Source organism: Vanessa tameamea, chromosome Z, assembly GCF_037043105.1.
Source record: "Vanessa tameamea isolate UH-Manoa-2023 chromosome Z, ilVanTame1 primary haplotype, whole genome shotgun sequence".
Taxonomy (NCBI): Eukaryota; Metazoa; Arthropoda; class Insecta; order Lepidoptera; family Nymphalidae; genus Vanessa; species Vanessa tameamea.
This window is the reverse complement of record NC_087341.1, coordinates 12,869,957-12,891,566: the sequence shown is the minus strand read 5'-3', so window position 1 is coordinate 12,891,566 and position 21,610 is coordinate 12,869,957. Positions and strand designations below refer to the sequence as shown.

Here is a 21,610-nt window from a genome sequence, read left to right as displayed (position 1 = left end):
TACACGCTTAATGTCAGAATATAAATATAATTTACTAATCGTGTTGTTTTTATAGTTTTAAGTGAAGTAACTATATAGTGAAATAATAATCGCCTGTGAAGAAGAAATGATATTGTAAGTACAATAAACAATTATTTTTTCATACTTTTAGTATATATATTTTTCTATGTCACTGGTTCTTTTGATAGAACATCATTATGCAAGTTCGTGTGGTGGAAAATTGGATAATATCAACTTCATAAATTATTTCATCAATCATCAATACCTTGTATAACTGTGTTCAAGTTACGAATGTGTCAGTGCAATTACAGGTAAAGATGTCGTTAGTTTCTAAAGAGAAGTGTGTATACAATATACTCTATGTTCTTCACTCGGTTACATAAATAAATAGGATAAGAGCAAATGTGATGCTGATTATATAAAAATAATGATGGTGATACAAGAAGTTAGAATACGATGTCCACTTAACCGATGGCAGTCGCACGCTTTATGTAGTAATTAAAAAAATATAGATAATTGGAGGATTATAATGTTTTTTAATTTAATATTTCCTTGGTTGCTACACATATTTTTGTCACTCGGCAAAGGCCTCCTCTAACCTTTACCATTCTGGGCCCTCTGTTTCACCTGACTCCACTTTGTCTTATGTCTCCATCTCATCTTTTCTGTGCTTTGCTTATTTATTTTTTAATTTGCTCTGATCAAATGGCCTGTCCCGAGTAGTTTCTGAATTTAGTAGCCTTCTGAATTTAAATATATTTCCTTATCTTTACCTTTGCCTTAACTTTCAACTTTTTCAGATGACACGGTTTTTTAATCGGTCAGACTATTGTACAGCATACTTCTTCCTATTGCGTATTGGTCGCTTGTGAGTTTACTTGTCATATTGTGTTAAAACCCATGTTTGGTTGTCATACATAAAGCCAGGTAGTATACAGATATTGTTTTTTTTTTTAATCTTTCAATGCTTATTTTAAGACCCAGTTTCTTCCGGCCATTATAATTTTCATTACTGATTCGCGTATAGGATAATTTAGTGTTATTAGCTGCAAAGTAAATATATGTGTCTGTATAGTGAATTGGGGTGTTTATTAAGAGGACTACAAGAGCTAAGTGCCCTTGAGAATCGCACGCACACACTTACAAAATCGACAAAAACGGCAAGCCCGTGAACTAAGGGTTAAGCGAGGTAACGAGGTTACGCCCAAATATTCTAATAGATGGCGCCAAACCGAGCGAAGTAAGATCAATCATAAATCTCATAAAAAATAGATAGGACATCAGAATTGTTTTTATTTCTTTCGATGTTAGTGAACAATATTTTATTTATATTTTGTATACAATAAAATAGACAGTTAGTTTTAACCTTTCTTTTTCTTTTATTTATATTATTATACCACAATTAGTTCTTATACTAAATATTAAAACATACCAATTTTTAACATTTTATAAAAGGTTTATTAAATCTATTTATATAATAGAATCGTATATATAATAAAAGTGTTCGAAATCTGTAGTGTAGTAACCGTGGGGTAACATATAGCGTAGTGTTTGTTCGTTTTATTAATATCGGTTTAAAGAGCAAAATATATATATATTCAATTTAAAAAAAAAAATATATAAATATTTACTAGAAAAAAATGTTGTCAAGTCGATTTCATTGAATCTTTGGTTAACTAGGTTAATCATACTAGGTTTAATCATAAATCTCATAAAAATTGATAGGATATTAGAATTATTTGTATTGCTTTTGACTGTTATTCGAAAACGATTAAAAAATAAAACTGATTTAATTAAACTTAAAATATTTTTATTTATATTTGGTACTACAAAAAAAAAACATTTAGTGTTAATTTTTTTATTAAAATCTTTTATTTAATTTCACTTGTATGTATGAATGTATGTACATATGTCCTGGAATCTTGCAATCAATATTACACCCACTTCCACTGAAGCTATGGAGCTGAAAGTTGGCACACATATTTAGTCTCGATGACAATGCACGATTCATGAATTGCTGCTATATTCAATCCAATATGGCGGACGTTACAAAAAAATTAAAATTTTTGAATTATGTACAAACGACACTTCTGAATATACTAGTTCTCTGGTTCACAACAATTACATTTTTTTTTGTTACGGGTTCACTTTTTTTTATTATTAAAATTAGTTCATACATAACTTTAATTATAAACAAAATCGATAAAATTAAAATCTTACGCAATATAGGTAAATAGCTTCCGTTTTGTTGTTTTCGACTTTCTTTATTCTGTAAAAAAGAAATATATGTTAGTAATTATATTTTTATTAATTATAAAAGTATGTATTTAAAAAATATGTATCTAAATATGCCCCATAGTAGTTTTAATGAAAAATATCAAATTGCTTCGAGTTCCTGGGGATCGAATGTACTAAGTCTCAATTGATGTTATCCATACTTTGACCAAATACTCTATCGTAATATTTAAAGAATAGCTCGAAAAATCTGATTCTATGCGAACTGATTGCACCACATTTTTTTCGAATAGATGTTTTCAATAAAAAAAAAAATGTTTACTAATAAAATACTCTTACCTTTTAATATCGTTCATATGTATGTTCGGCGCTTAATTTATATAAACGTTTTTTAGTTTTCCTCACGCGTTTCACTTTATTTCCCATATTTACACAATTCAAATTTATAACAAATAATATAATAAAAAACAAATGCCTAATTACTACTACACTATTTTAACTTAATATATTTATTTACAAGAAAGAATAATATTTATTATAAGAAAACATGAAACATTGAATTTACAATTAAAATTACAAAAAAATATCTCGTAACGTAATGATGTGGCGAAAAGATCAACACGTCTATATAATCATAATAACATCAGGCCTCGGCCGGCAATGTCTGTACACGGCGTTTACGCACACATGCGTACGCATTTTGTTCGAAAATTCGAATATCTGATTTTTAAAAAATCAGATATTCTTGTAGTTCAATCATAATCTTATAGTTCAAGATATTGCTTGTAGAATAATCTGACAAAAGACCAGAATTATTGAATGTATAGAAATATAGTTATTATTTGTTAAAAGATATTTTTAAAGGTAACTTTGTGATTTTTTTCTATCGTACCAAATTAATTACATCATGTGTTCAAAATAACAAATAACTAGCATGTATCCTGAAGATTATCATATATTTTTTTCATTTGGTTTACTGCATTGGATCATATACTTTTTTGCATTATAAAACTTGCATTGAGCTCATGTAGTCCCCTTAATATTATGTGGTCTTCTTACCGTTCATCATCACTCTTATTTTTCTGGGTTCATTTTCTACCCAGGCTGCTCGCGTTCCGTTGCCATTTCTACTATTTCATCCTTTTTATATGTGCTGTATTTAAACATCATTCACAGTGATGGTGATATTTTCCCAAAAAAGATCTTCAAAAATGAATTCTAGTATTGCTGAAAATAGTTTCGAGGTTTGGGGTTTCCTTGTCTAACTTTTATATTTAATATAATTTATGTAATGATGGCCCAGTGGTTAGAACGCGTGCATCTTAACCGATGATTTCGGGTTCAAAGCCAGGCAGGCAACACTGAATTTTCATGTGCTTAATTTGTGTTTATAATTCATCTCGTGCTCGGCGGTGAAGGAAAACATCGTGAGGAAACCTGCATGTGTCTAATTTCAACGAAATTCTGCTACATGTGTATTCCACCAACCTACATTGGAGGAGCGTGGTGGAATATGCTCCAAACCTTCTCCTCAAAGGGAAAGCAGGCCTTAGCCCAGTAGTGGGAAATTTACAGGCTGCTAATGTAAAAAAAAATGTTATGTAAATTAATAATATAATGATATTTATCATCTTCTCTCATTTTTTTTATAATTGATTCAATTATAAATCCAAAATTTTTGCATCGGGAAACTAATATGTTTTAATTAGCGAAGTAACATTTATTTTAAAAATAATTAAAATTAAAATTGTGTACAATTTTAATAATTTAAATAAGCAGCCGTTGTTTATTTTCAGCTTTTGCCTTTTACTCAATGATGACCTTTATTTAAATAAAAGTTATTAAATGAATTATTTCTATATTTATTTAAAGCAACATTTTTTTTTAAGAAATTAACGAATTATTTTCGGGCTTTTGTCTTCACTAAGTCTTACAAAGATTTTTATGAATAAATTATATTATTATATAAAATACTGTTATTAGAAATAAAAAAAAATAGTTTTATTTAATTTAAATTGAACATAATATAAAATATAACTTTATTATTGATTTCTGCCAAGACAACGCTAAGTAAGTAAATTGCTACACTTAGGGGTGCTACGGCGTAGCACAAAAATATAAAGTAATACATGGTTTTAAAATATATCAACTTAGAATAAATATTCTTAATTATATTATATATCTCTATTAAAATTAATATATAAGGTAATCTATATAATACATGTCAACTAACTAATACCGGGAAGTTGGTTATTTATATAATGACGTATAGATTTAGTTTCCTTTATGTAATATGATGAAAGCTCAGCGTAAATGAACATTTCAATATAATTCTATATGTTACAATAAACATCGGTGTGATTTCCAATATGCAATATAATTGTTGGTCTATCTGGTGTAGGTATAATATGATATATATAAAATGAAAGTTCTCATGATAAATTGAAATCATATAATTTATTTATAAAATTAATAATAATAATATTTTGATAAGATTTGGTTTATTATAAATAATAAGTGGTTTATTAAATGTTATGTTAGTGAAGCACTTAACAGCTATGACGGGTTAAAAAAAAAGTGAAGTAAAAAAATAATTATTTTCAATTGATTACTTATTAAATATATATTTGTGACATCAAGTTGAGCACTTGTTGTTCTACACGGTCGTAAAAGTTTAACAATAGTAACAACATATCACGTTTATGTACACGTTACGTATAATCCTTTAAATATAATAATAATTGCAATACTACTGTAAAAGTTTGTAGTAGAGTTTGGTTGAGGTCCGTTTGGGTAGATATCACACACTTATATATGTTCCCAAGGTTGGTGGTGCACTATTGATGTAAGGAATGGTTAATATTTCTTACACGGCTAATGCCTGTGCAGGTAGTGATATAACCGATAGATACTTATGAAAGAAAAAAAATACTCGCTGTTATTTAACAATTTAGTGTCAATGTTTTTTGGACATCGATGATTTGATATTTTTATATCAAATAATAGCACTTCTTTAAAGCATCATTGCACTAATTTTTAATGAAATGACTTAAGATGTTATGGCTGTTATGTTTGTCTTTGAATGCTCTTTCAAACTGAAACAATGAATTGAAGTTCGACAACGTTATCAGTTTTGGTTTTTATAGATTAAGAAATTCCATTCAAGGAACCTTAAATAACATTTAGAACTAATATTAACATTTAAAAGAAATATGGTTTTAGGCATACTTGCTGCAATACATAATATTAAAACTTGACAAACTGATGCGTAGTGGAACATGAGACCTCTAAAGATGCAGCTTAGGTCAAGACAGGGTCAAATCCACTTAAATATTTTTCTCACATATTATTATTATAAGATTATTTATTAAAAAAATAATAATCTATTATGATTTAAAGCATAGCGAATACGTGCAAAATGTCGCAATCCAATATTCCCATTTGAAATAGCGTTACTGATGACTAAGGAATTAGGTTACAAGCTATTCCTGTCTACCAGTTCAGTGATTAATATCAAAGTCCAGTAACATGTCCAATTCGTTTGTTGGAGATTTGATGTATGCAATGTCTTAATGTATAAATATAATGAAGAATCTTTTAATAAATATAATCATTCAAAGCACTAACAAACTATTAATTAAAATAATCATAAATACATAAATTATTTGTTTATATCTAAAACTCAACATGCTAGTCAGTGAGAATATGACGATTTTTTTCATACTTTAAAATTCATCTTTCTGGGTTTTCTTTGAGCTAATTTGAAATTACTAAGACTGATTTGACACTTCAGTCTACTCGGAGTCATTAAAATAAGACGCGCTGAAACATCAAAACGAAGTCATTAACCGATCTATCATTACCAGCACATTGCCATGGAAATCAACGGCGGGTAAGATCTTTCAAATTGAAATTTTTAACGTTTGTTTTATTCTTTCTTTCGTAAAAGCAAAACTTTTTTTTCTATACATTCTTTTGAAATGCCATTGAGTGTAAGTTTAGTGAATCAAGTTATTAAATACGACATACAGCGTAAATCGACAAAATTTACTGATAATATTTGACCAAAAAAGCACTACAGGTTAAATTCTAGGTCCTTTCATATTTTTATAAATCAAATTATTGGTTCTCATCAAGAATTAGCAAAAATTTTCGAGGCTATTTTAAATTCTCAATAAACATATGATAGGGCAAACCCCTCATCATCGTCATAGCGGTATAGAACTGACTTAAAAATGTTAGAAATTAATAATAAACATTTTATACTTATTTGTAGGTGTAATTATAAAGAACATAGAAGGGTCATACCATTTTATATATTTCTATTAACCTTTCTTTTAACATTACTATTATAATAACTTTTAAATACATACATAATATATTTATAGTAATATAAATTATTTGTTTACCTATAAATGCCGCCCAAGTGCACACACAACAGACACTGTATCTTATCTTCTGTGAATTGAAGATCAATTTAAGCATCAAGTATCAAAAAAACATTAAGTTACTTTAAGTGTTCGCCTTTTATATTTTTCATTTTTATTGATTGTTTATTAATTGTTTTTGTTACCCCAAATGAAATGTGCAGCTGGTTTTAACAATTCATGGTAATAAACTTTCTACAAGTTGATATTTAAGCTATTAAACAACCACTAATATTTGTCACAAGAACAACGAAATAAAATTATAACTATATATTTGTATATATTATTATTATATTTACTAGTACAAGAACCAGCTTAACAGAGGCCCCTATGATATGATAGTTTTATGAATACTGAATTGTACACAAAATAATATACGACAATTTATGTCAAACTAACTAAGCAATCTATCCTGTCACTGTTTTTGTGGTCTTTGGCTTTGTAAGAACTATTAATCTTCGTCTTTTACATCGGGAATCTCTCATAATTTCAGAAACTGAGATCTCTATATATCTCGTGCTTCGTAAAATGAAACCCAATCATACTAAAAGTTGCTGTTTTAAGGTACAATATCTGAAGTTCACCTGGGTAGGTACCATTCTTTCACATTGTGAATACCCAGACGAGTAAACTGTCCGTTTTACATATAATATACAAAATACATCAAGCCCCGATTTTTTTTTAATTTTAAAAATATCAGTATTTTTATTAAACTTCATTTCAATTTAGAATTAAGGCACTAAAATATCTGAATATAAAGCTAACCTTCAAGGCAAGAACACAAATACATATATATCATTTTGAGATTTGTTACATTTTATTATTAATTTAATTTTATAATAACTTATTTTAAAACTAATATAAAAGTAAAATTAACCCAAGGGAAAAAGGTCATATTGTAGTTGCCATTGCGGAATATACGGATAGTTAGATCCTCCATCAGAAAAAAACCCTAATTTTATTCCCCATTGTGGATATGCGTACTCGTAGTACTGGCCGGGTGACAAATCCGCATATTTGTTAATCCAATGAACATAATATCGTAAGTCCGTAAATACTATTATTCTGTCTTCGTTATAACGTATTTCAAAGCATCCGAGTCCGACTAGTTTTTGTTTTGACAACAGCGCACCCCCGTTCTGCACACCCGAATAACCTTTGGTATTTTTTATACAAATGAATTTTCCCCACCATTTTGGTATATATTTCGAGCAGTCGACAATGTCTGCTATCTTGAATGTGGCATAGAATATCTTATAGTTTTCATAAATATGTTGCAAGTATTCGTATCCCGATCCAGCCATTAAAAGGTCATCCTGCAGGACTTCATGAGGTCCTGTTAGAATAGCCTTGTAAGGGTACTGATATCTGGTGGGTTTTGAGGAACTTACATACATTTGATCTAAGCTTATGATAACAGTTACGTCGTGTCTCGGAACCTGAGACCCTCTAGGGCCATGCTGATGTTCCGGATTGCTGCTTCTGGGGAAGATGCGCCATACTCGCCACACACGATATCTGTACGGCGTATTGTGCCAGCCAGCTCTGCCTAAGGCCCAGATACGTAAATCTCTCTGTCTATGCATGTGAGGATCCAAGAAATTCGCGGAAGTTATGAGAATTCTTTTATTCATAATAGTTGCGGTACCGAGAGGCAAAAAATCTGAAAGTGAATGTATGTATATGTAATGATTAATCGGAATATATGAAATGATTGAAAACGTATAAATATTATGATTGTAACAGTAAGACAAACCTATAGATATTCCAGCAATTACATCGAGTCGTCGACGATTTCTAATATCTACCCAATCGAAGTATGGATACCAGAAGGCCATTCCTTCGAATTCGGTTCTTTGCCATCGAAAAAAACTTGATCTTTGTATTGTATCCGTGCGATGTGATGCGGCTGTAGTTGTGCCAAAGTCCCAAAAACTGTACGTTGGTTTTGAGAATAAATATAAAAAAAATCTGAAAGATTTCCGAATATATTTAGTAAATACATTACAGACCATCGGTTATAGCATGTAGTATAGTGGAATAAGTTACTAAAAGACATTATCTCTTAGCGAGACATCGTTGAGCTGTCGATACAGACTTGAAATAATGAATTATAATAGAATTCTTATAAAGATTACCGCCGCACTAAAAAGTGCTACCTTATGCCTATCCTTAACTCTCCAAATTAACTGTTTTTCTAATCTTCTTATATATTAATAGCGTAAGTTGATTTTTGTCCCAGTGATTATGGGACGAGACCGGCACATAAAAAAACTGTTATGGTCTCATTTTGAAGAACTCCAGTCGTAGATACGCAGAAAATTATCGATGATTCTTTATTGCAATTTACTAAATTGTTATAATTTAACAAAGAATTAATTTTAGAGAGCGGATGTAAGGCCGGTTAGAGAGCGGTGCTACGTCTGTATAAAACAATGAAAAAAGTAAACAATATTAAAGTAAATTGTAATCGACAAACTCCAATTCTAACTGAAAGAATGTATACTATTTGACATTAAAAAGATGTACATGAGTGACTTGCAGTTGACAATAAAATTAAATCAAAACAAAACCTGTTACAGGTTTCGAAATTCCTAAAAAAAATTTGAATAAATGCGAAGTTTCGCGGGCGATCCACTAGTATACATATTTAAATGTAGCCTTTGATTACAAAATCGATAGTGACATCTCGCTTGAAACATGCATATTTGATTATTCTCCAACAAACGTTAAATTAGTAAATTTAAATAATGGTAATTAGTAAGTAAATAATAAAAAAAGAAGTATATGGATAGTCACTTTTAATAGCTCAGCAGGCATCACTATCTTGAGAATCGAATTGATGAAAAAATAAAATATATTTATTCACATTTAACTTACATGAAATTCATTATAAACTGGCTAAGTCATGTCGACACTGCGTTTCAGGTTCATCTGGCAAATGTCAATTGTAGTAGATGCTTTAATTGATATTGCTTTCGAAGTGAAAACAATTACGAGTAGTATTTATAAATAGTAAACATATTGGTCTAAATGAATACGAATAGTGAATAAATATTGAAATGCTTCCTGATATTTCTTAATGATCATTTTATATTTTCAAATACAAGCTGCCTATTCAATCATACTTCTAATTACTAGGACATTGGTGTCGTTATCGAAGCTAGAAATAAACTAATTCCTATTTTAACATACTGATACTATAGCTATTCTGTGTAACAAAGAAATTATAAAAAAAAATAAAGAAAATAAACTGGACAACAGGTAGTAGAGCAAACTTTACTAAAGCAATGTTGAGAGTTAAGGCTTAACTTACATTACTAATGTTCTGATATCTGCGATATATAGGCTAAGACAATAAGAGCCCCTATGTCTATAATGTAAAATGTCTGTACTATTGATCTTCGTGTTCATGTGATATATCTTTGGTAAGCCTATTCAGATAGGATACTACGATCTAACATTATATAAGTAATATTGAGAGATTTATAAATAAAGACATTTCTATGAAATTTACGACTTTTATATTTTGTATAATACTCTATTGAATGTCTTAAATATATCATTAAAGCTCAAAACACAAACAAATGATCTGTCCGCAATGCGGATGATGAGCACTACTGAAATATTCTTTAAAAAAACAGTCCATTAATATAAAAAAAAGTACTTTTCATTAAAAATAAAAGTAATTAAAATTTAATCAAGTGTGTAAATGTTAAGATATCTTTATAATAAGTATATAATGTACAATGTTATTTAGAATAAAAATATACTTTATTTCAGTAAGGTTTTTAGAAGCTTCTTTGAATTATCTATGCAGAAACTCAGTAATTTTTTCATCGTTAACGTTACATGTTTAAAAATTAAATACGTTTTAATTTATATATCTTGCATTAACTATACTTAGGTATTTGAAACGGGATATTTACCATGTTTTTTATTTTTATTTGGTGGAGCTCAATATTTCGACATTATCTACGAATGTCGTATCATCTTGACACCAAGAAATTAGCTATCGCGGAACATCTTCTGGAAGCCGGGCCGAACCATTGGATCGAGTTTCAATGCTCAGATACTCGCGACAACGTAGGCCAAACGTTACGTTCTTAAAACACTGTCTTTTTGTTCCAAAATTAATGTACATTATGCGTGCGAGCAACATCTGGAAATATCCAAGCCTTACCAATTCAATCTACCTCTTCATAAGTATTCTTACACTCAAGCTATACTTCCCATTCCATTTGGTGGCATTGGCGTGAGGAAAATTTTAAGTTTTGCCCTTTCGGCCTTTCTCTGTGTACTTCTCATTTCTGGTCTTTGTTCATAAATTTTAAATTTAAAATCAGTCAAGATCACAAATTTTACAGAGGCGATAGAGAACTGGAACGTAAAGTGCTCTAATGATGATACCCCTAAGGAAAATACTAAACAAAAACTTTGGAATTAGCCAATGGTCCACGTTACACTACATAATTTGATATAAAATTTTAAAAGTGTATAACGGCGCCAAGCCTCTAGCGTTATCAATTAAAGAATCAGTTCACTGGTTGCATACATTACCCTCTGAATTTTTTTTGGGTTACATGGTCTCTCTTTTTCAAGGAGTTCAGGTAGGTTTTAGGTCACGGTTCGCTTAGTGATACAATCAAAAGGGCTCTTGCCACCACTGACGTTCCTGGTATTATTTGGCTACGTGGAATTAGTCGTGATGACGGTAAGACACCTGATGGACTGACATTGGTTCCCAGGGAACTAGCCCTAGTATGGGACGCTACATACGTTAACAAGCTGGCCTCGTCTCGGTTCAGAAAAACAATGTTATAAGTCGGAGCCGCTGCGGAAAAAGCTGAATAAAAACGTTCCCAATATTCGTCTCTTATTCCTAATTATGTTTTTATCACATTGGCTGTTGTAACAATTTGACCTTGAAGTAGTAGTGCAAAAAAGTAAGACACCTCGCTTTTTTGCATCCGCTGGCAAGAGGGTTTGGTTCGTTTTTCCCAGAGGATCAGAATTGCGATTCAATGGGGAAATGCTGCTAACATTATTGTCACCATTGCACATGATCATGATTTATACAGTAACTTTTTTAAATTCATATTTGTGTATATTTAAGTGCAAATTGAATAAATATATATAGAATTTAATCGGAATACATGGTATCCTAAAAAGATCCGTTCAGTTTTTTTGCTATTGTTTATTACATTGCTGCAAACAATGCAACCTTCAAAACACATCAATTAGAAAAGTTTGTTTTTTTATGGCAAGAGTGACAGTGACAGTAATTGTGAAACTTGTCGAAACTAAAGTGAGCAAGAACAACTTACATACGCTAGTAATGAAACTTGACCTCCAAACCTTTCACGACAAAGTAGTAACATTAATTCTGATACTAGGTCACCACAATTCTACATACGTACATCTAAATTCACACAAAATTCTAACAAATTCATATAGAATTCTAACTAACTATAATTTTGCAAGTATTCTATTATGAAAATCGAGACCAACCCACGTCATGTGAAACATAAGTTGAACATATAAACTAGAAGCGAAATGTATTCGGATTTATTTCTATAAGAACGTTTATAATAATATATAAATTATAATGATTAAGACATTTTTTTTTATTGGAATTATCCCATCGGAAAACACTGTAACGTTGGCCTCTTACATAAGTAACAGTTGTAAAAACAGAAGGCAAAAGAATTAATAATTTTTCCATAAAAAGTTTCTATCGAAACATTTATCCAAAATGTTGCCCTATCAAGTAATTTATTTTCGATGGTGATTTATCGTTTGATTTATAAACACAGGTCTACATTTTTACTTTTTCTAACCTAAAAGAGGAAATTTTCTCACAAATCGTCATCCCCAATTTCACCATCTTGTTTAATAAACTTTCAAACACGGCGAAACAGGTGTCTTTTACACATAATTAGAAGCCTAATTATGGATTTCTGTATTTATAACTTACAAAAATTACCAAGCCTTGACCTAAATTTTACCCCTCTAGTTGATAAATTTTCAATAAGTCTTTAACATATGTCAAACGACAATACATACAATTTCAATTTCCATGAAATCATTCATCCCCAATTAAGCCCCTTAACAGATGAATTCCCGTGCTAAATTTAATCTTACTAAGAAGACTAAATTAGATCTAGGCTGTGGGTTGTCAGTCTATAACTGTAAAAAACGTAAGAAATTATTATTTCTGTGTTATAGCAAACTTGCTGTTTTCTATCAAAAATGCTATACCACCATTAAAATTATTTCTAATACTAATATTTATAACGTAAAAAATAATGAAAACAAATTGTAATACAGCCAAGATATATCAGTTAAACGATTTTATTAGGTTATGTCAACTCATATTACCTAATAGACTTTGTTAGAATATTTTCAAATGGATCAAAATATTTTATGAAGTAAATTTATCTTTACTTTATCAGAAAAAGCATCTTGGCAAAATACGTTGAGAGCCTGTGTAATTAGTTTCGGTAATATATAACAAGCATCCTTTATAAGTTTTGAAGGTAACGATGCAATCGATTAATTAAACCTTTGATTCCTAATACTTGTAGGTATTCGAACGCTATGGTAATCAACTATAGCATACATTATAAATTATCCAGGTTTGGCAGCAGAGTACCTAATGATTGTGATCGTGTTTTATCAATTATATTATTTAGCAGCTTAGATGGTCAATGATATACCCAACAGGATAGAATACGTGAATCCTAACCGAAAATGCGAATTCAAATCCGGGCGAGTACAATGTATTTACATATGCTCATATCATTTATGTTTTTAATTTATCTTGGACTCGGCGATGAAAGAAAATATCGCAAAGGAACCTTCATGTGTCAAATAAAATTCTGCAACATAATTAAAACCCTTAAGATCTACGAGAAGAGAGGATTAAGTAGATGTCTGTTAGTAATCCCAGCAGTGGGGTTTTCACTTCACACTTATTTTCAGATTTTTATTTTCCTCTAAAATTTTTTTTATTTATTTTTTTAAATCAAATTTTGGATAACTTTCTATTCTATTCTAACAGCTGCTCAGGTCTGGAGACGATTAAAGTCACTTAAAGATTTGATCGTGTATTAAGATTGTAAACTAAGCGAGTATGTGCAAAATGTAGTCATTCAGTATTCTCCTTTGATACGCCTTAACTGATGACTAAGGAATTAGGTTACTAGCCCAATATCTAAACCTGTCTGATAGTTCAGTGATTAATATCAAAGTACTGTAAACTCCATCGTATACGTACTTTAGAAGTTTTACGTTGTAAAATACATTGTTTGAGACCTAATGGGAAGTGACATTGATTTAATACTAGTTTTAAGTATTTAGACGACTCTATGTCGTATGCCAGAAGAGGTGAAGGCAAATTTTGTAATGATTATTTGGGTTGAGTAGTTGAGTTGTAAAAGCGTAATAATCAAAGTTACTTAAACATTATTTAAATTAGTTAAGATAATTTATTAAATTTACAAATGTTGCTAGCCGTAAAGATGTTAACATAATTTTGATATATAAAATCGACTTTTCACCAAATATAATTAATAAACTTTCTTCTATCTGTACGGTCTGTGAATTACACGATTTTAAAGCTAAGTTCAATTTAATTTGTTATATGTATATCGGAAGCAAATAATAATAAGTTTAATGGTGCGTTTTTTCTGAAATTAAAAATTTACATATTAATTATTCAATAAAATTGTAAATGAACATTTATAATATATAGTGTAAGATTCAATTAGAATATTATACTTTATATTAAATATTATATTAATTATTACAAATCTGTATATTGTAGCCGAGTCTGTCACTTTGTCTATTGAACATTATGATATTATATTTTTAATCCGGTAACATAGACATCGACAGATACTCGTCATGGCGGGAAAATTGGTTCTCGGATACATATTTTTAACAGAGCATTGAGAAAAATATTATTTATAATTCTTATAAAATGATGTAAGACAACCTAATAATTATCGTTTTATTTCTAATTGAAACTTATATATATGAGCATTTTGCCGAAATAAAATTGTAGATATGAATAACAGTTTTTTATATTTGAGGGACAACTCTTTTATTTAATTTGTTTTCGATTTACATAAGCTTTAATCGCTATCCTATCGGATGACTGCTAAAATTTGAATGTGATAGCCCGCTATTACATATAATTCTCTGATTTTACAAGGTTTTTATTCCAAAAGAAGGATCAGCATAGAGATTCTACCACCAAACAGTACTTGCTGTTTGACCTTATAATATGTTGAATATTATAGCAAGTTCATTCAATCGGTGATTCATTGATAATTTAAGGAATTTTGACTATTTTTTACAGCGCTATTATCTATGGGCGGTGGTGACCACTCACCATTAGATCAACCGCTAGTCCGTCCACCTACCTAATCTTAAAAAAAAAGGATAACAGGATTTTAATCCCATGATTTAAATGTATAACTTATAGGATATAATAATTACTCCTATTTTTTTTTGTCAAAATATCAAATTACGAAGTAACATTTTTTTTATTTATTATTAATTACTTATATCTATAATATATGTAATATGATTATTGTCTTTTAATATGTATGATTTAATTTACGAAATTATTCCGGCACAACTATTTGCCACAGCAGACAATCTCAAGGACGAGAAATATACACAATGCACATGGGATACGCAGTATAAATGTGTGATATACTGGTGCACGTATTCCCTCAGTAACGTAGACCAAAGACTATGAAAGAACAAAGTTCTTAACTTGATTTTAAGGCTATATATATTGGTACTGCTAATTATCTATATCCGGGCTGTTATTTAAGGCGCTGTAAATAAAACACAAAACTTAGTTATAAATAATTAATTCTATAATAACCAATCCTAAATAAAAACTAAATGACCTATAAAATAGAAAGTACTGTACAAATAAAAATAACCGTGTATTAAGTAGTTAAACCACTAATTCCATAACCTGAGTGCAATCCTTTATATACATATTTCAAAACGGTGAAAAAAAAAAATCTACTTAAATGAAAATCATAAGAATAAAGCAATTTATTTCCAAATACTATATACCAAATTAAATGCATTATAATGTTTTGTACGGTAAATTAACAGTACAGTTAAACAGTAACAAAAAATGTACTTGAATTTTCAAATAATACCTTCGTGTCTTCTACAAATCATTAATCATAATATTTATAAGTGTCTGTTCGTCTATAACATGCTAATATAAATCGTAATTAACCCAAGGGAAATAGGTCATATTGTAATTGCCATTGCGGAATATACGGATAGTTGTATCCTCCATCATAAAAATATCCTAATTTTATTCCCCATTGTGGATATGCGTACTCGTAGTACTGGCCGGGTGACAAATCCGCATATTTGTAAATCCATTGGACATAATATCGTAAGTCCGTAAACACTATTATTCTGTCTTCGTTATAACGTATTTCGAAGCAACCGAGGCCAACTAGGTTTTGTTTCGACAAAAGCGCACCCCCGTTCTGCACACCTGAATAACCCTTGAGATTTTTAATACAAATGAATTTTCCCCACCATTTCGGAATATATTTCGAGCAGTCTACGATGTCTGCTTTCTTGAATGTGGCATAGAATATCTTATAGTTTTCATAAATATGTTGCAAGTATTCGTATCCCGATCCAGCCATTAAAAGGTCATCCTGCAGGGCTTCATGAGGTCCTGTCAGAGTAGCCTTGTAAGCGTACTGATATCTAGTGGGTTTTGTGTAATATATATACATTTGATCTAAGCTTATGATAACAGTTACGTCGTGTCTCGGAACCTGAGTCCCTCTAGGGCCATGCTGATGTTCCGGATTGCTGCTTCTGGGGAAGATGCGCCATACTCGCCACACACGATATCTGTACGGCGTATTGTGCCAGCCAGCTCTGCCTAAGGCCCAGATACGTAAATCTCTCTGTCTATGCATGTGAGGATCTAAGAAATTCGCGGAAGTAATGAGAATTCTTTTATTCATAATAGTTGCGGTACCGAGAGGCAAAAAATCTGTAAGTGAATGTATGTATATATAATGATTAAACGGAATATATGAAATGATTGAAAACGTATAAATATTATGATTGTAACAGGAAGACAAACCTATCGATATTCCAGCAATTACTTCGAGTCGTCGACGATTTCTAATATCTACCCAATCGAAGTATGGATACCAGAAGGCCATTCCTTCGAATTCGGTTCTTTGCCATCTAAAAAAACTTGTTCTTTGTATCGTGTCCGTGCGATGCGATGAAGGTGTAGTTGTGCCGAAGTCCCAAAAGCCATTTATGGGTTTTGAAAGTATACATATAAGATATCTGAAAATGGTAAAAAGACCCCAAGTTAATACTAGACACAAAAAATATTGACTGCAAAATGAAAGGTCTATAAAATTGTTGAAATCTAAATTATTTTACAAAACATATAATAAACAATGAGGTTATGTAGCATATTACTCCTAACTCTAAAAAAGTAACCTAAAGATATTTCAACGATTTTGTCAAAATTTCGACAATTGTCGCAGAAGATTATTGTTTCGATAACAATGTAAAAATCAGTATACTTTCTGCTGTTCATAACACTCTGGATTACTGCAACCACCACCAAACTGAAATTCAAATTCAAATACATTTATGAATAAAATTGATTTAATCACCTTTAACTTACATGAAATTCATATCGTCAGTACGTTTCGCGTATACGTCTAAGTGTACAATTGTAGCAAATTCTTTATTTATTATTGCTGACGGAAAGTAAACAAAATTTAAAGAAATTTGTAAACACTAAACAATTATTGTTTAACATTACATACGTTGAGTTTGTAATAATTGACAAATGACTAATTACGTAAGATTCATTGGTCGAACCTTTAAAAAATTTTTTTTTTTTTGCATTTGATCACGAATGTATTTTGTTTTCATTGGTTAAAATTTTCAGCACAAGATATATTTTTATGAATATATTATTTGAGTTTCTTAGTAAGGAATAAGAATTGGTTCTTGACATATTTATTTGGTGTTTACGCTTAATTACTACGTAACCGTTCCTAAACTTGAGAAACTTATGTATAGTGGAATTTAGATCACTGAGGATTATTTTATAAAATTCTGGGGCCTCGAGATGCTCAAAGCCACTTAAATATTTGTTCATTATCAGGCATATAAATATTTGTGCATAATTATCATAGCATGACAGGTTTTAGTCATTGCAGATATGCTTACAATGTAGCCATTCATATTGTCTTTTAAATTGCCTTTTCGGATTTCTAAGCTTCTGATAAAATTAATTTACTTTTCGCCAACCCGTTTAGTGATTACTGTCATACTATTATTAATTTTGTCTAATCCTGTCCGCGCGTACGAATGTTTAACCTATGAAGAAAATAATTTTAGATTGTCGGCAAATAAATAGAAGTTGGAATATAAAATAATTGTATAATGTCGATGATAAAGAAAATATAAATAATTAGCTCCAAATATGACGTTTGTGGGGCTCCAGATATAGATTTAAAAAATAAATACCATTGATGACAGCTCCTGACTTTCTAACGTTAAGTAGGATGAAAACTAGTGGACAAGCTGCAGTATATCGTCCATTATATGAAAGTTTCTTCATAATGTTTTTCTTTACCTCCAAGCACAATAAATACCAAATCCGAATACGGCATGATCGATTCAGGAGATCTTCGAAGATCCACTTTTTTCACACATGAGAAATCACCAGAAAGGTACCCGAGCCCACGGGAGGGACTTTGGTGCTTGGTCGTTTATCGAATCTTACGAATTAAAACCACTGCGATAGCCCTCTTTGGAATGGATCGAAGAGTAGTTCGTGAGTAGGGCAGCACGGGGTCTTTCGTTGGGTCGTTAGAAATAAGAAACGCAAGGCACCACCGCACGCGTCCATGGACACAGGGTCTTTATCATTAAAACCGGTCGTTGAGGCTGTGAGATGGCCGAAACGAAGCCTTCTTCGTCTTCAACGAGCGGGATTTCCCGTTTCCACTTAGCCGTCGCCTTCTAGACCATGACGCTCTACGGTCTACGGCCTGCGGGCCTGAGGAGCACCGCCGGCATGATTTCTCTCAGGAATAGGTCTCTTCCAACTTCACGGACAGGAACTAAGTCTCTTTGCGTATATGTTCACACCACTGGGGTAACGTGACATCGTTGCTTTGCGTCCGATCTTACAAAGGAAACCTTCGAAGATCCAGGTTTATCTGATTTATATATCATATATCGCACTAGATCATCCCTGACCTAATTGCTTAATAATAAAACTCAAATATGACAATCTTTTTCTGATGAAAAAGATGAATGTCAAATTTTCACAATGTTTTCCTTAACCACTAAGTACGTGATTGTATCTGGGATTTAAAGTGGTGCTTGTCTGGGATTGAACCAGCAATCTTCGCCTAAAATTCACGTGTTCTGGTACTAGGCCTTATACAAGTACTAGGTGCTTTAATGCAAATGACTCTGAGTAGATTATTCCGATTGAAGAAATATTCTAACGGCAAAAGAGCAGTTTTTAATATTGTTGTGATTCCGATTCGAACGGTGATAAGCCACTACAAGCACGTGTGACATAACACCTTAGTTATCTATCTGATAGTACATATTATAGATGTTAGAGATAATTATTATTCCTTAGTGACAAATAACAAATCAGAGCCATATGCCTACCTATTTTGAAAATAAAGGGCCATCAAAATACTTCAAAAACTTTTAGCTTTGCCGACTAATAACAAATGTTAAATATAAATTTATTGTAAGAGTTTTCATGCATCTGTAAGAATTTTTTCATGAATCTTCATTAACCACCCGACGAAAACTAACTCAGAAGTAACGGGACATTTCCTTGTCATCGGTTGGTCGTGATTAAGATCACCTGAGACATTTTTATTTTAATTGATATTATTTTATTATTGAAGTTTGCAATATTTGTTTGTGATATTCTTTATGTGTAACCTCGCTTCTGGTTGCTAAAAATCCTATTAATTTCAACATATAGACTAATCGAAATATTATTAAGAATAGATGTGAGTTTTGTGCAATGTATTAATGAAGAGACTACGTACCTCACTCGACAAAGGATAACACACACACTACTGGCTCACACATCCTTCACACACTTGAAGGATGTGAGAGCCAATGGTTTTATAGGCACAATGGACTAAATATCTTGGTTATCAGGATCGATGGCCCATTTGGATAGTTCCAATGCTTCTGGGCTGTAATAACCACACAGTAATATAAGTTTTAAATACAAAGCAGCCTTTTACCAGATCTGCCAATACTATAACGAAATGTATTGAGTCTGTAAATGATCACGCAGTGGATCAAATAGGTTTGCTTGTGATCGATATACGAGTGGTTTTAAAGAAAACAGTGTTAAAGTTATGACACATAATATTTCTTATAATATTTAAGAAAGTTAAAAATATTTCTAATATATGTTTTGCTAATAATAGAATTTCCGTCAACGACTTCGATTAAGAAATTGACAATCGCATAGCGTACGAAACAGGTATGTTCGCTTAGAGATTCTATATTGTATTTGCTAACTGTATCAACGTGCAAGATCATGTCTCTCTAGAATGATTGTTAGATTACATAAGCAGTTGAGCCGAAAGCTTATTCTCTGACACTGGAATTTTGACGTTATATATCGTAGTTTATTGTACGGATTAGTTATAGACTACCAGCATAACCTTATCTATCTACAAAATGAGAGTTAAATCATTTGAATCGTTTCAGCAACACACGAAATATATATGTATAACGGAACGAACTTTTTTAATAAAATTGCACCTAGCATCAAAAATTTTCATAAAGATACACTTTACTTCCTTGATGTACCAATGTTTGATGAAGGCGTAGGGCCTAATCCTAATGATATAATTAGAATATTTTCGGTCAATACCGATGGATTAGGCAACTTAAATTCTTATATAGCAATTACTAGTTTAAAACGCAGTCCTTTTGTTCCAAAATAAATGTACCTACATTATGCACGCAAACCGTCCAGGGGACGGTGATCAAGGTGCCAATACTTGCCCCTCGAGGGGGTCCCCTTTGTGGACCGTGGAAAAGGAGAGCCTTTAACCCGATGGCCCCGTCGTGTATCAGAAACAATGTTAAGAGCCGTAGCCGGTGCGGAAAAAGCTGAACGAATAAACGATCCAAATATTCGTCTCTTATTCCATTTATGTTTTTGTCACATTTGTTGTTGTAACAATTTAATCTTGGAGTAGTAGTGCAAAATGCTTCTTTAAAAGTTTGCAGTCCATTAAAGATTTTGGACAGCGATTTTTCGTTTGATTCATAAATACAGGCCTAATCATCGACTTTAATTTTTCAGACCTAAAAAATTTAACTTGCCTACAAACCATCATCCCCATCTTCACCATCTTGGCTAATAAATTTTCAATAACGGTGAAATAGGTGTCTTTTCACATAAAAAGTAGCCTTAGTAATAATTTCTATCTAAATAACATCATGACAAATTTCCATACAATCATACATCCCAAAAGTAAGTCCCTTAATAGATGAATTCCAGTATCAAATTTAATCCTATTAGACCCACTCTTCTATGCTGTGCATTGTCAGTCAATCATTTTAAAAACGTAAGAAATGATTATTTCTGTGTTATAGCAAACTAGCTGTTTCCTACCAACAGTGCTAAAGAACTATTAAAATTATTTAATAATGATTAGTTGGTTCAATAGTTGAGATGTAAAAGCGTCATAACCAAAATCACTTACAAATTATTAAATTAATTAATATAATTTATTCTATTTACAAAAGCTGCTGGCAGCAAAGATATTAACACAGTTTTGATATATAATATCAACTTTTTATCAAATATAATAAATAAACGTTCTCTTTGCAGTCGT

General features: G+C 31.1%; 1 protein-coding gene across 8 annotated transcripts in view; it reads left to right on the top strand.

The window, feature by feature from the left end:
- The window catches only part of LOC113401481 (potassium voltage-gated channel protein Shaker), a 347,194-nt gene that overhangs the window by 65,040 nt on the left and 260,544 nt on the right, over positions 1-21,610 (top strand). The window contains exon 1 of one of the 8 annotated variants that reach the window (XM_064220495.1): positions 90-114. The exons of the other annotated variants lie outside the window; for them this stretch is intronic. Within the exon in view, the coding sequence (XP_064076565.1) occupies positions 107-114 (8 nt within the window). The 5' untranslated portion in view covers positions 90-106. Of the gene's footprint in view, positions 1-89; positions 115-21,610 lie in introns of those variants that run through there. 8 annotated transcript variants of the gene reach the window in all.